Consider the following 15,667-nt stretch of genomic DNA (forward strand, 5'->3'; position numbering starts at 1 on the left):
TTTTTTTTTGTCTTTTTTGAGATGGGGTCTCACTATGCAGTTCAGGCTGGCCTTGAGCTCACTTTGTAGCCCAGGCTGGTCCCCCTCACCACAGCCTCCTGAGTGCTGGGATTACAGGCATGAACCACCATGCCCTGCTCCCTATGGGATTTTTGAAAATATCCTTTAAACCCTGAGATTAAATATATGATAAATTGGAATTATAATGTTTGCTACCAATTTTTCAAGCAGGTAAAGAGGACTAATAAAATGAGGAATTCATCAGACTCAAATACTTAAATTCAAATAATTATATTATTTCAAAATGATAAAACTCACAAACTAAATCACAGGAATTGTAAAATAATTATTAAGTATTTTCTAATTTATATTATACCATGGCCTAGTAACCAAATATTTAATTTTTTTTGTCTTTTTCGTTTTTATCGGTACCAGGGATCAAACTCATGACCACACACTTGAAAGGAAGGCACTTATGCCGCTGAGCTAAATCCTCAGCCCCCAAAATATCTAATTTTTTTATTACCTTTAAATATGAGCCAATCAGTGATGATATTTTTTTCAGATTAGTAGACTTAGGCAATACATTAATATTGAAAGTACATTACAGCTTTCACTTATATTTTCACATATTTTGCATATATAAATATGCAATATATAAATATTCATGATCAATACAGTTATGACAGAAGGGATTTATATTGGTTAGTAAGTGGGTAACCATTTCCATAGCAACCATAAATTCCTTTTTTCCTTTCTTACTTAAAAATTACTATTAAAAATGTAAGTTTTCTGATTCCTTCCTATTTTTTGTCTCATATGTCTTAATTGCAATAAAGATAGATAAAAATATAAATGAGATTATTTTATCAATCTAAAGTTTGTTGATGCTTTCAATTGACAACAGATTTTCAACTGAAGGAATATCAATACTGAATGGATTCTGTAAAAATAGTTTAGATGATAAAGATTCTAACTAAAAATATAGACCTCAAGATCCTTTTCACATGTAGTAATGTTCAAGAATCTCAACTTTCTGAATTATGTGGAATATTTCAAAGAATCAAGAAGGCTAAGTTTAACATATTTCTTTCAATCTTTATTTTCTTAATTATATACATCAGTCAGTCACTGACACTGCTCAGAGATAAAAGATGTACAAGCTAAGTAGAAATTTAAGTTCATTAACACTCATCAAAAAGAAAAATACAAATTTTGGGTGCCAGAATAAGAAACAGTCTGAATTATATAGAATTTCCTCTAGGGTCAGTTACTTAATATTGACTTAATTATCAATACTGGAAAACTAAATACAGTTTTAACACTATTCCATCTATATTCTATATACGACACACACACACACACACACACACACACACACACACACAATCAGGTTGTGGGAAAGCGTGTTTGCCTCTCTTACCCGAGCCTGCTGCAGTATGGCCTGTGCCTGTGCTTCCTGAGCAGAGATAGTTGGTCCTTTCGAACCATCCCCACCATAACGAAACTGGGAACAGCACATAAAGAAGATGAAAATTACCCTCTGTCAAATACGTTCTATTAGGTACCTTAACTACTAGATTAAAAAAAAAAAAAAAAAAACCTTGCCTAAAATAGTGGTATTTTACAAAACTCCAAAGTAATTCCAAAATGAGTCTTAGTACCAAGATTTCTTTTTCTAATTTACTTTTAATTTATTTGTTACTCGATATAGTGACTAGAAAACACTTTTCCCACTTTAGCCTATAATCATGGAATGAATCTCTGGGTAAATCTCTTTTTATCCACATAAATGCTACCTACTTTACTTTTTCTTTTGTAAAAATTCCAAATGTACTAATTTCAGTGGTGGTTATAGACCTATCTTTATTTTTTGGGCCAAAATTTTTGAGATCTCCCTCAATGGAGAAAAGTTTGTCATTATATTTATTTTGTTTGCCCATTCTTGAGCAATTATACTAGAAAATCAATCTACTTTATTATTCTACCAAACAATTCTAAATTTTAACTCAAAATGTCATATGAGTCAATTTTTTACTCTACAAAAATATTTTTTGAAATTTTATTACCCTTAAACCATAAATGGAATTTTTTATTACCATAATGCTATGATAACAGAAATTTTAAAAAAATACCTTTTAGCAAAGCAAATAATTTTGAGAAATGAATAATGACACTATATTATCTCTTCTTTAAAAAGTTTCAACCATAGTCTATATTTTGGCAAATAATATAGTAATATTATGTTAAATAGTATATGAAATTCATGTTAATGATATAACCAAGAAAAACACATACTATTAGTGCACTTATAAAAATTTTATGAGCAAAAGTGTAATCAAATAATGAAAAATTTTATGTAGAGATATAAATTTTTACCAGATTTTAGTCAGTAAAATTTTCTTGTAATTTCCAAAAGTTGCCTGTGTCTCTACATAGAATGGTGCTCTATTAATAGTATTTTTCAAAAATATGATGATAAAATATGAAAATAAAATAAAATATTTTAAAAAGAAAACTACCTACCGGTAACATTAACATAGTACCAGGAGGACCAGGTAGACCATCAGCTCCTGGTAAACCAGGACGTCCTGGAGGTCCCTAGGAAAGTAAATGAAATAATCAAAATATATAATAAAATTTATTTGAACTAAGATAATTTAGAGTAACATCAATCTATATTAACTACTTCATTATTGCTCTTTCTAGATTGGTTAATCTCTTTTTTTGGTAAGTGGCACAGGCTTGTAATTCCAGCACTCAGGAGGCTGAGGCAGGAGGATCACCACAAATTCGAGGCCAGCCTGAGCTACACAGTGAACTGAAGCCAACTTGAACTACACAGTGAAATACTATCTCAAGAAAAAAATAAAAAAATAAAAAAAAGACTGAGCAAACTACATAAGAAAATGAACAACTGCCTAATATGCCACTTAAGCCCTCTTAACTTATATAACTCTTACCAAACCAGAATTTCTGTAACAGGTTTAAATTTTGTAATTTAAATATAAAATAAAATATTTTGCTTTATTTAAATTGTAAAATATAGAAAGTACAATTTAATTTAAAATTAAATGTAATCTCTGATCTACTATTTTTAAACGGGGAAATACTCTAATTGACTACTGAAGGATGAAAATAAATGGACAGACACTTTACAAAGAAAGTTTAGAGCAGCTTAACACAAAGGTTCTACTGCATCGTATAACACAGAATTTGATCTTCATAGTAGAACACAGGTCCATAAACTCATTCTAACAGTATTTAGCTAAATACCTACAGGAATGCCTAGAGAATATATCAGGAATGCAAATTTAAAGAATTGAATCTAATATAATAGGTTCATCTAGATATTGCAGTTGAAAACAATGGCTTACTCATTCTAATACAGCTATGCGTTCTTTAGTCTCACATTTAAACTGCAGCCTCAAAAGTTAAATGTTGCACACACTCAATTCATAGAATTGCTACTTCATATCTCACCCAGTTAAAAACACGCTAAAATTGTAGAATAAATTTAAATTATTTTAATCTGTGTTGCATGCTTTTATAATAATATGGTGCTTATATCACTTACCCTATCACCAGGGTCACCAGGGGGTCCAGAAGGGCCTTGTAAACCTGGAGGACCCATAAGACCCTACGGAAGAAAAAACATGATCTGAGTCAAATACTTAATCTCATTAGTGTTCAGACAATTTAGTGTTCATCCCTGTAAGATGAAAGAACAGCTCATTTATGTTTCAAAAATATATACTTAGTCTCCCAATAATCACACTATGTAGCTTCCCATGAAAAGAAAATATAGGAAGAACTTAGTGGTAGTACAAGTGTTCCTCTAAGAAGCTGCTCTCAAGATAGAGGAAAAACAGAAAAGGAGAGCATGCCAATGTCACGTCTCTGGAGTAGAAGCTGGGTCCCAAGTCTTCTGAAGAAATGAGACTCAAATAATATGATGATAGAAAACTTAAAGGCATAGAAATCATTTAACTTGAAATAATTTTAATATTTTCTTTTATAAATATTTAAAAGCACAACAAGAGTGGAATAAATTCTACACAAAACATAGGGGATTCCTTACAAGTTCTAATCATTTCAATAAACTGAAAATAACAGCACACTGAATGACATCAACTATATCAGGAAAGGACTACTGAATCTGACAATTTTATAATTACTCCATTTTTCAGTGGAGATAAGGCTGAAAAGGTCGACCTAGCATACTGGATTCTATGACCTGAGATACAGTTATACCTCACTAGAAAAAAGAAGAATGCCTCTTGACATTACTTGGAAACTTTTCAGGTAAAAAGACAAAAGCAGGTCAGAAGAGGCAGAGATATTTAACCAAAGTTTATTCAAAGTTTAACCCAAATACTCAACAATATATTACTTGTAAAGCCCTATCAGAAGGCAATTCAAGTCCACTAGCTCCTCTGAACAAATATTTGCATTTGAAACTCAACATTAAAATATTCTCAAATGTACAAATCCAATAAAATATGAAGCATAGTTTCAATAATTTAAAAAATCCAAACCAAAATAATATTAAATCATTTATATACCGCAGGCCCTGCTGGTCCTGGTGGCCCTTCAACAAGCATACCCTACAACAAAAATGAAAAAAAAATCTTTATCAGAGAAATGTAATCCTCAACATAATCAGAAGCTGTAAGAGAGCACAAATTACATCATTGCAATTTAAAAAGTAAATTCTTCATTTTTATTATGTAAAGCCAGTTACAAATATGTTTGATCAGAAAAGAAAGAAATTAAAACTGATAAGAAAATAAACAGTTCTGACCTCAGAAGATCTAGGAATGAATTGAGGATAATATAAATATTCAGAGAAATAACATTACATAGTTAAGCACTTTAAGAAAAGATATACAAAAGGTATTTGCCCAAATTTTTCCTAGCACTCACAATAATGCCTGGCATGATTCAGGGACTTACAGATATACTCCATATGATTGAATGAAAGTAATTGATACCTAAGCACTTTAATTCAGGAAAAAGGGAGAGAAGCCTAGACAGAGGCACTAAGGACAAAATCTGATATAAGCCAGATAATAAATGAGAATAGTTTAGGATGAGAATTCAGTTTCAAAAATATTTTGACTCAACTACAGGTTTTCACAGCTGAATACTGCACTATCACTTATAAATATGGTGGTACATTTTTATAGAAAGGATAAATTCATTTTAAAAATAGATTTTTAAAACTTTTCATGACTATATGTTTTTTCTCAGATTTTATAATAATGAAGCAAAAAGGCAATAAAGTCCTTAGAGCTGTGTCCTTTAAATCTTTATCTTTTTTTTTTTCTTTTCAATTTTTGTAATCTTAACAGTTTCTAAAAGGATTTTTATGGCTCTCAAGCAAAGAATTAAACACACTATATTTGGTTTTACTACATTAGTTTTCCCAAATTGATGCTTAAGAAGAACAATTTTAAACTATTTTTTACAGTAAAAAGTGTTTCTTACCACACATAACAATAACAATAAAAAATTTTTAAATTAACTTCATAGCTTTATATGAACATAGAAAAACAAAGTATTTCATAAAAATATTCATATTACTTAGTGATACATTTTGGAAAAGAAATAATTATCTAAATATATTAATATATTTCCACTAATGACATCATATAAATAAGAAAGTTCTAGAACTAAAAATTAGAAAATCCAACGTTTTTGTCTGCAGCATCAAACACCGGAAAACAAAAACATTACTTAAACCCATTAGATCTCAGATTCCATTGTGAGAGAACTAGACTAGATAAATTCCAGCCATCTTCAAATTCCAAAATTCTTTCTCTACAATTTTTTGGTTGACATTGCATTTGCCAGGAAAGCCATTACTGATTTATTCATTTATAGCAAATTATAAATATTAGGATATCAGAATTCTTTAAACTAATACATAAACATACAAAAAAATTTAAGGTGATGATGGTTCATAGTACAAATTAAATGTACCCAATGTTAAAATGTGTTTATATCAGTACCTACAGGCTCAACCACAGCGGGCTCTCCTTTTTGTCCTTTTTCTCCGTATGTACCATGGCTGTTTATCTGTTGAGTGAAAAAGCAAAAGCAGTCAAAATGTCTTCAAGAAAGTAAAAACATGTGACTTTTTGTTGTAAAAGGAACGTAATCATTTATATGAATTTAAAACAAATATATTAAATATATGCTTTTTAAAATAAAACCTTGTTAAAGATTTCAGTAGTGCAAATGAACACTCATACTGAACCTGAAAAAGAGTTGAAACAGTTTCTGCTTTAAAATATACTACAAAAAGAGAGACACCTGGGCCCCAATTATTATTGACATTAGAATATATCAAGTTAAATTTAATACCATAGCCTAAAATCAAAAATTAGACTTACAAGTCAGAATACTGCCTTATTTAATCTTATCAATGATAATGAAATTTCAGTACAATTCTGTTCAACAGTATACTTTTAAATGAAGGCTTTAAGAGACTGCCTGAGATTGAATACCTGAAGGTCCCCATTAAGAAACGTCTATCAGGGGCTGGGGATTTAGCTCAGCGGCAGAAGCACCTGCCTTGCAAGCAGGCAGTTGTGAGTTTGATCCCCAGTACCGATAAAAAGAAAAAAAAACAAAACAAACAAACAGACAAAAAAAGAAACATCTATCAAAGTGGCCTAGCAGTGGAAAGTATTTTATAACTGACACAAGAATTCAACCTGCACTTTAAACCTGAAAAGATATCAACATAGTTATGAACGCACTCCAAAAACAGAACACACAATGACACAGTGTAATGCTGACTTACGCTTGTCTCTGTGAAATCAGTTTCTGCTGGTACACCTGGACCAAACTCTTCATTAGGGGGGCTTGTTGGTTTATCTTCATATTCTTTATAGTCATAAAAATCATATTCGCCTAAATCTCCATCTACTGGAAGACCAGAGTCCCTGCCGTCTATTTCTTTATTTTCATATAGAGTATCCTCGGGATTTTTCCTCTGGGGATCATAATCCTCTCCAGTTAGATATTCTTCAGTAAAAACGTCTTCAACTGGAGTTGGCTATTAATGTGAGTTGCAGAGAATAAAGTTTATTTGTTAGTAAAGCAAGGTAAGCATTTGTACTTACAGCTTGGGGACATGAATGAAAAGAGCTTCTATTACTACTAAAGCAAGACTGAAGGCCTGGAAAGATTACCTTTAGTATCACTGAAAGAAATACAATTGTACATTGATATGTACAAAGATGTATTGCTTTCAAGCCACTTTTCCAAATAAATTGCAAATATTCACATGGTGTCAACATGCATATTTGCTTCCATTAAAACACTTTGTTAGTCAATTTGATATTTATTTAAAATTTGAACAATAACATATACATAAATAATTATTTGATTTCAGAGTATTACTAAATGCAATTACCACAAGGATAGTTGATACCTAATTCATAAATATTAATGTCAAAACAAATTGTAGAGAACTCATTATATTAGCTTTCTTTATATAAAAAATAAAACATCAATTATAGTCCTCTAAATTGAAGACAATTAAATAGATATTAGTGTATAATTAAAATTAGAGAATTAATATTAAAGGTAAAATTTACATCAATGGTACTTCTTCAGAGACAAGGATGAAAACATGTAAACTAATAAATTATCAATTGTTACTAAAATAAAATATCTAATCACTATGACATCTTTTAGTCTTAGATAAGGAGTTTATGCTCATTATGGAGGTTGACTACTATTTCCAGAGTGCATTATTAAATATTTATGTCTCTAAGCTAAAAGAGTTGTAGGAATTTGTGTAGAAAAATAAACATGTTGAGTCAAGATATTCTTTGGAAAATCATTGAAACTATGTGAAACAATATTCATTTATACCATAAATGTTCATTATTTTAAATTACATGTCTGTGGGTAAAGTTCTAGTGGTTTTGTCAGATTGGGACGCACTTATTATGAATTTGAAATCACTAATTCACCTAAATGTTCTTTATATTCTCAAAAATACTAAAGATATTATGCCAGACATATAATAAAATTAAAAGTTAAATTGTATACTATTTTTTTATAATCAAAATGCTTGTACAACATGAAACTCTACAAAACTGACTTTAACTTAGCTAAACTTAAATATTTTCATAGAACATAGTGGAATGTTTTAATCATACTTAATGCTATTTTCTTAACAAATTTAAAAATAAATATTTCATAAAATCTACTTAGACTTATTTTGGGAAACATATATTGTCACTAAAATGCATGATTATTGATCAGATGAAATAAAATTCTAATTGTATCAGTAAGTGATACAATTGTGAGTTCAGAGGATTCTTCTCATAGAAAAATCATGTTGTGAATGCCCTTTGTCACAACATGTTGAAAAGCTTGCTAATTTCCAGAAGTAATCAAGAAAATGATAGCAGCCAATTCAGTGTGACTAATTTAGCATTTACATGAAGCAAAGACGCATGCAAAACCTCAACTGACTTTGATTTCAATATGTTTTAATATTTTTAGTAATAGTGAACCAATACTATTCTATAAACTTAATAAAAAACAAAAACTTCAAATAATTCAAAGATTATGTATTCTTCCAGAATAAATTATATCAAGATCTATTACATCTCTTAAAAAAATTGGACTGTGATTTAATGCAGCCTCTGTGTGTTACCTCATTTGATCCAGATACATGCTGAGGAGCTTCTGTCTGATAACTTTCCATTGTTCCATAGTTATAATCTTGAAAATCATCAACAATATTTGCCTAATGAAAAATTCAAAAGAAAAATAATTAGTAAATAAGTAAAAATAATCCCAATTATGTGAAAAAATGATGATTGGATTGGGTTCTAGTATTAGCGAAATGCTATTTTTCTAGTTGGATTAAGAGCATGACTCATCATCAGAGATCCTCCTGCTTATCTAGGATAGATCTTGATTGTTTTTTCTTTGCTACCTTTACCCCTAGTTTGGCTTTTGTTGCTGCTTGGTTACTTTTCTTCTTCTTGGAAGGAAATTTTTCAGTAATGGGGAGTGTAAATTTTTTGGACTTTTCCTTTGAGTTAGTGGTCACTGTCTTCATCTTCTTTTTCAAATTGGATTTCTTTTTCTGTAAAACGTTTTGAAAGATGGAATGGAAAATATAAATAAAGTGAGAGAGGAAATTAAAAAAGCACAAATGACAGGAAAGAGACACAAAAGCAAAATGGACAGCATTCCTTCAGGACAGTTGCTGTCAGATAAAAGATAGTTATTATTTCGTGGACAAACAGATGAGTGAAAGGTTCATAATCAGTTTGAGGAACAGTAAGCATAAGAAACCATAGGATGACCAAGACCAAAACACCACACAAAAAGACACTACTTTGCTTTTACCTCTGTTTGTGCTACTGTCTCCTCTGTTACAGTGGGTCTTTCTGTTACACTTTCAGCCTCTTTATATTCTGTTTCCCCATACTCATAGTCATATTCGATTATATCCTCAGGTGCATACTACATTGCAAAGGAAAAAATGTCAGGCAATTTTGTTAGTGGCAAGTAATACTACTAACAGAATGGGAATCATCTTAACTTTTACTTGCAGTAAATGTTAAGAGTCAAAAGAACTAGTGTTATTTAAGTTATTTTGTATTGCAAAGAAAATTGTGCTGTCTTATTCAGAGTATAATAACATGGGAATGACAAAGTAGGAATTCTAAAAGCAGAACAATGGTTAGGGTTGTGAGAAAACTAAGCGTTTTGAATAATGATTCAAACTTTTATCAAATATTAATTCAGACAGAGCATTTATGTTCTTAGACATAGCTGTTATATGTTCATGCTAATTTTGACTCATGAAAATTACTACACAAATTTCTACTAGAAGAATTTTAAAGTAATTTCAATAGGTATATTTTTATTAAGTAACATGCTTAAAAATAAAAATATGGAATAGTTTTCATAAATATAAAAACACTTTCACATCTGTTGTGAAATGGGAAAGGGAAAAGGAGGAAAACGGAATACAAGAACCATGAAATAAGTCTATATTTACATTCTAAGACTGGCCAAAGTAAAAGTGAGACCTAAACTATCTGGAAATCTTTATTTTCCTGTAGAATCACATAAGAATGAAAACAAAATACTTGTGACGCATTAATTTTTTTGAATTTAAATATCTTTATATAAAATATTTTAGTATTTTATATTACTCTTTTCTCTTGAAAATAGAGTATATCATTTAGGTATATTAAACTACTTAAATTGAATTCACAGTGAAAAACGATACTTTATTTTATTTTTTTGGTATTAAAGAATTTAACTGGGAATAGAATGTTTCTTTACAAAGGGAGCCGAGAGACAGATATACATATAAAATATAAAGAAAGCAATTAATTCTTCTCCAAAGTTAAATAACTTAATGAAAATTTTAATCAAGATATGGTCTAAAACATATTCATCTTTAAAATAAAAATAATACTATAAATAAACAAAAGGTATATACAACATAAAAATAACCAGTATATTCGATAAGCTTAAGTTATACATAGTTTTAGCTTATTGAATATATATACATAAACACTGTATATATACATATGGTAAAACATATGTATGTATATATGTGTATACATGGTACGTATATATATATATATATATATATATATATATGGGTATATATACATATATAAAGTATGGATATATTATATATATATACACACAGCTATAGTATAGTTTGCTATACATGTATGATATACATATATAGTTTACATATATACTTTGCTATATATGTATATATGTATAGAAATCATATATAGTTTGATTTTACCATATATATATACATGTGTATACATGTATATACATATATATATACCATACATGTATATACATCTATCTATATATGGTAAAAGCAAACTATATATGATTTCCACTAAATCTATGTATTTAGTCTATAAATTTATACTTCCTTTGGCATTTCAACTAATCCTTTCTAATCTGTAAGCAAAATTTGAATAATTACAAATCTTTTATATACTTGCAATCAGTTTGATTCTATTGGAAATTGCAACGAAAATATATGCCATCATCACAGTCATACAATTAGACATGTCCAAACTGACTGCTTGCTACTTTGTACATCTGACCTTTAGAGAAATATCCTTATCAAAGAGAACTTTTCTAGATAGCTATGCTAGAAATTATATTACATATAAGAAGGCATTTCCTCAGTGTTCTTTAGTCAAAACTCCAATGTGACAAAATTAATAAACAGATTCACAGTGTTAGCCTTCCAGCAATAGATTCAGATTCAATGAATATAACTTGGAAGCATACAAAAATGTTTTTCTTATAAGAATTTATATAAAATTTTGTGAAATAAAAATGTTTGTAGAATATACTTTAAATATTTTTGCTTTTTTCCAGACTAAAGCAAGATAAAATGCCTATTTCTACAAATTTAATGTAAGCATTATGAATAACATGATAACAAATGACATAATTACCAGTAAACATAAAATGTACATATCAAGTAGCCATTATCAGAGACTGAATACAAGCCAATGAGTAATTTTTGTTGTTATTCATTTTTAATTAAGAAATATTGAATGTCTATAACTATTAATTGCCAGCTGAAGCAAAATATTTTTCAATATATTTTATGGTTTAGGGTTTTAAAATTAAGCTCACTTTTCAGAATCATGTGTGTAAAAGATACAGAAAAAGTATAAGGAGCCAGTTTTAAACATGCTCAATGTAAACAAATTTTTAACAAGTTTGGTATACAGAGATGCATGTGTAACCCTGGTCTACATGAAGCTTTATAATCAACTTTTGTTAATAATTCTCTCTTCACTGTAGAATTGAGTTAGGTTTAAAGGTAAATACAAAATAACGAACTAGTTTTAACTGAGCAGGTGAGTATGTGTAAGGGAGCATTTACTGATGAGATAATTTGAATTTATCTGTAAAGACTTTGGCAGAAATTGTACTATTTGATAAGAAAAAATATTCTTCAGGAAATATCCTAATCTCTTAATTTATTATAGAGTATTAGCCATACTAAAAATCTGTATGTATATGGGAACTAGCATATATGGTAAATATTAAGTCAAAAGACAATCAAAGTAATACAACTTTGGAAGTCAATTTATTTATTTATTTATTATTTTGATTTTTTTTTTAGACAATAGTTTGGATTGGCCTTGAACGTACCACCCTAGGCTGGCCTCAAACTCACAGCAATTCTTCTATCTCAGTCCCCCAAGAGCTGGTATTATTTGTATGTGCCATCATGCTAGGCCAACTAAGTTATTTTTAAACTATTTTACAAAGATATTCTTGCTTTAGTTTCATTTTATTTTTTCATCCTTTATTAGAAAAAGTATCAGTTGCCTTTTATATGATATGTGTAATATATTAAGAAGGAATTATATGCAAATGTGTTAAATTTTATAGAATAGAAAGATGATTTAGCCTGGCAAGAACATTCCAAAACCATGATAATTTTAATTATTATTTATACTGCTACTTAAAAGGCAATATGATCATTTAAATATACCTCAACTCTAAAAAGTTATTACTACATTCAGATCTGTCCTTATTACATGTCTCTCACTCTGTGATGATGATGCACACAGCCAACTGAAATTTAAGAATGAATCAGAATTTGTGCTTTAGGGATACTAACTAAACAAAATTACCAGTTAGAAAAACCATACTACAGTTTTTACAAAATCTATGGTCAGGCTAATTCAAATCACAATAATAAATAGGCAGCAACATTTATTAATACGAAAGTAAGCAACATTAAAAATACTTTGTGCATGATTAACCCTCTGTATTACGCTACATGTTCTTAATTCATTCAAGTAACATGGTATTGTAATTTTGTTACATTGACTATTGGAAGATCAGTTATGAAAATGCATATTTAAAATATAATGCATATAGTTCAAAATTAGGATTGTTTGTTAATTTGACTATTATTTTAATATAAGTATGAAATGTTTATCTTGTTATTGACGTATCAGTCTAAATATGGTTAGTGAAAATAGTAAAAGTTGATTTTTCAAATAATTAATAAAAAGTCCTAAGAGTGACACAATAAGTATAGAAACTAGTAACAAATGTTATTACTGTTACTCAATCAATTTTTCTTGTATTTTCTATTATAGTAAAGTGTCATTTTTCACATAAAATGCTTCTTTTAAAGCAAGTTTGACATCTCAACAGTATGTTAAATTACATTTCAACAAGTAAAATTTTAAAAAAGTAAGCTCACTGGTAAATGAATATAAGAGGAATAAAAATTTGTCTAATTTAAAGGAATTCAGCTTTCCCAATAAAATAACAAAATGCAAAACAAAACACTTAAAAGTGATATATTAAAAACGTAAACCTTTCTTCTTCCAAAAGTCAAAACATATCTGTCAATATAAAAGGTTAAACCTAATTGTTCTAATATTAAGATGCCATTTATTTAAAAATACTAATTATTTATATGCTAAGTAAAACATTATATATTACATATTTTATATATTGCATAGATTATAAAATATTACTCATTATTTAATCAAATATTAAAGCAAATATCAAAACACTATAAACGTTCATATTAAGTACTCTCAAGTAACCTGTCAAATATAAAAGTCTCACTCAAAAAATATTCTGCCTATCACCTTGGAATTCACAGAAAGCATATTTAATGAATTGTGAGGAAATAAAATGAATGAGGTGCTTAAGAATTATGAAACAGATAAACAAAATAACCATATTTTCCATATTTGCCTTCCTGTTGGCTTCTTAAGACTTTATCCTGTTTTAAGAAGGCTTTATCCCTGTTTTAAGAAAAAAACACTAATATTAAGTCATGGAAAAGTTTAGTTCAACAGAATTCATTATCATACCTTAAAATATACTGTCAAAAATGTTATTTCAATCATTTAAAATGGAACATCACATCTGAATTCACATGAGGAACAAAGATAAATCAAAAGTAAAATTTGAAAGCATTCCAAAGAGTTAATATTAGGAAGTACCTACGACTGTGAATAAAAAGGAAGAAAACACTATTTGAGTTAGGGCAGTTTTCTTGTTCCCCCACCTGAAATGTAAAACTCAGTCTTGAGGAAAAAAAAATAAAAATAAAACCTACATATATAGTCATGCTTCCAATTAAAGCACAAAGCCCTTTCTGTTTGTCTTTTTTAAACTTCTATATCAGAAATAGGAAAAATAAATACTGTAATGATTCAACATAACCTGAAATCATAGAACATTTCCAATATCATCTGTTTCTCATCTGCCTCCTCATCTGGAGAATAGCAAGTACTTCAGAAACTTTATATTGAGGTTGTGTTAATTATTTCCATAGGAAGGGCAGAAACATAGCTGCTGGAAATATCCTCTCTTCTAAAATTCTCCAGTACACAAAACCCAAGAGTGATATCTTTATTTGTAAGACAACTAATCAACAAAGTACTTAAAAAGAAAAAAGTTACCAACTATTTTTGGATCACCTCTTCTTGGAAACATTTAAAGGCTATTAAATGAAAAGTATAGTTTAATTAAAAGTAAACAAACAAATATAAGACCCCAAACTGCAGGCTGTGTGCACATCAGTGAAGGGAGAGGACCTGCCCTGATCTCACTCCCCTCACCTCATCTATCTGCGGTTCCTGAGCCTGAGCAGCCGTGGATGCAGAAGAGTCACAGTCTGGACTATAATGCTCACAGTAGTCATATGCTGCCTTAGGGTCCGCGGAGATCAAAAATTGCTGGATGTCCCCCTGCAAAAACGTGGACAGGGATGTAGTCAGCATTTTCAGTTATGCAAACTTACAAGATTTGTTCAAGATGAACTGTAATTTATTTTTAAATATCTAAAGTCACATACACATGTTTCAATGTAAGGAACGATCTCATAAAATTGAAATTTACACTTATTTTACAAATTGGCTATAACGATCAGGATGCCTTTATTATTTTTCTGGTGTTAAATGTTTATAGTATGCTTATCCACTTATTAAAATTCAATTTTATTACCTTCAGTTAACAATGCACATTAAAAGATAAATGATGTAAGTAAAAGTAAATGTAATTATAAAGGACTAAAATGTTCAATTAACTTACAATGAGTTGTTATTGCTGGGTAAATTTATGATAAATTTAAGTGAAAATATGTATTCAACAATCCATTTGGGTTAGTATAATCCATTTCAAAAGCAGTTCTTAAATGAATGAGGAACACAGACATAAGAAAAATCTAAACTATAAATAGAAATGCATGTATTTGCCACATTTTAGCTAAAAATAATGTCTAGACATACATTAAAAGTCATTAGACATCTGTATAATTTTCACGAGATGACTTTAGAACTATTTAACAGCAGAACTGTTTGCGGAATTCCATTTCCTGGAGATTATGGATACCACAAGAAAAAAAGTCCAAATATTTTGGACTTGAAACTATATATCTGGCTACTTGCACACAGGCATAATTTAATATGAAACTAGTTTGAAATAAATGTGGATCATAACCATATTGATTTCAGAATTACACCCAATTCAGAAAACATCTAGGCTGATAATCACTTAACTTAGACATTCAAATCCCTGTAAGGTTTAGTACATGGGTTTAATTTATAGAACTCTTGCTTTCATTTCAAATAATTTTACA

General features: G+C 29.2%; 1 protein-coding gene across 5 annotated transcripts in view; it reads right to left on the minus strand.

The window, feature by feature from the left end:
• Positions 1-15,667, minus strand: part of Col11a1 (collagen type XI alpha 1 chain) — a 201,995-nt gene that overhangs the window by 122,220 nt on the left and 64,108 nt on the right. For 2 of the 5 annotated variants that reach the window (XR_010049335.1, XM_063255033.1), the window contains exons 5-14: positions 14,649-14,777; positions 9,388-9,504; positions 8,969-9,121; positions 8,684-8,776; positions 6,812-7,066; positions 6,019-6,081; positions 4,566-4,607; positions 3,578-3,640; positions 2,527-2,601; positions 1,424-1,507 (exon numbers count right to left, since the gene is read on the minus strand). Coding sequence is in view for 4 of the 5 variants with exons in the window: in XM_063255033.1 (XP_063111103.1) it covers positions 1,424-1,507; positions 2,527-2,601; positions 3,578-3,640; positions 4,566-4,607; positions 6,019-6,081; positions 6,812-7,066; positions 8,684-8,776; positions 8,969-9,121; positions 9,388-9,504; positions 14,649-14,777 (1,074 nt within the window). In the remaining variant the exon portion in view is untranslated. The remainder of the gene's footprint in view (positions 1-1,423; positions 1,508-2,526; positions 2,602-3,577; positions 3,641-4,565; positions 4,608-6,018; positions 6,082-6,811; positions 7,067-8,683; positions 8,777-8,968; positions 9,122-9,387; positions 9,505-14,648; positions 14,778-15,667) is intronic. The other 3 variants (XM_063255037.1, XM_063255041.1, XM_063255044.1) reach the window with 3 other exon arrangements.

This window comes from Cavia porcellus, unplaced genomic scaffold (genome assembly GCF_034190915.1).
Source record: "Cavia porcellus strain 051 isolate PalLab524CR breed Dunkin Hartley unplaced genomic scaffold, mCavPor4.1 scaffold_1, whole genome shotgun sequence".
Lineage (NCBI taxonomy): Eukaryota > Metazoa > Chordata > Mammalia > Rodentia > Caviidae > Cavia > Cavia porcellus.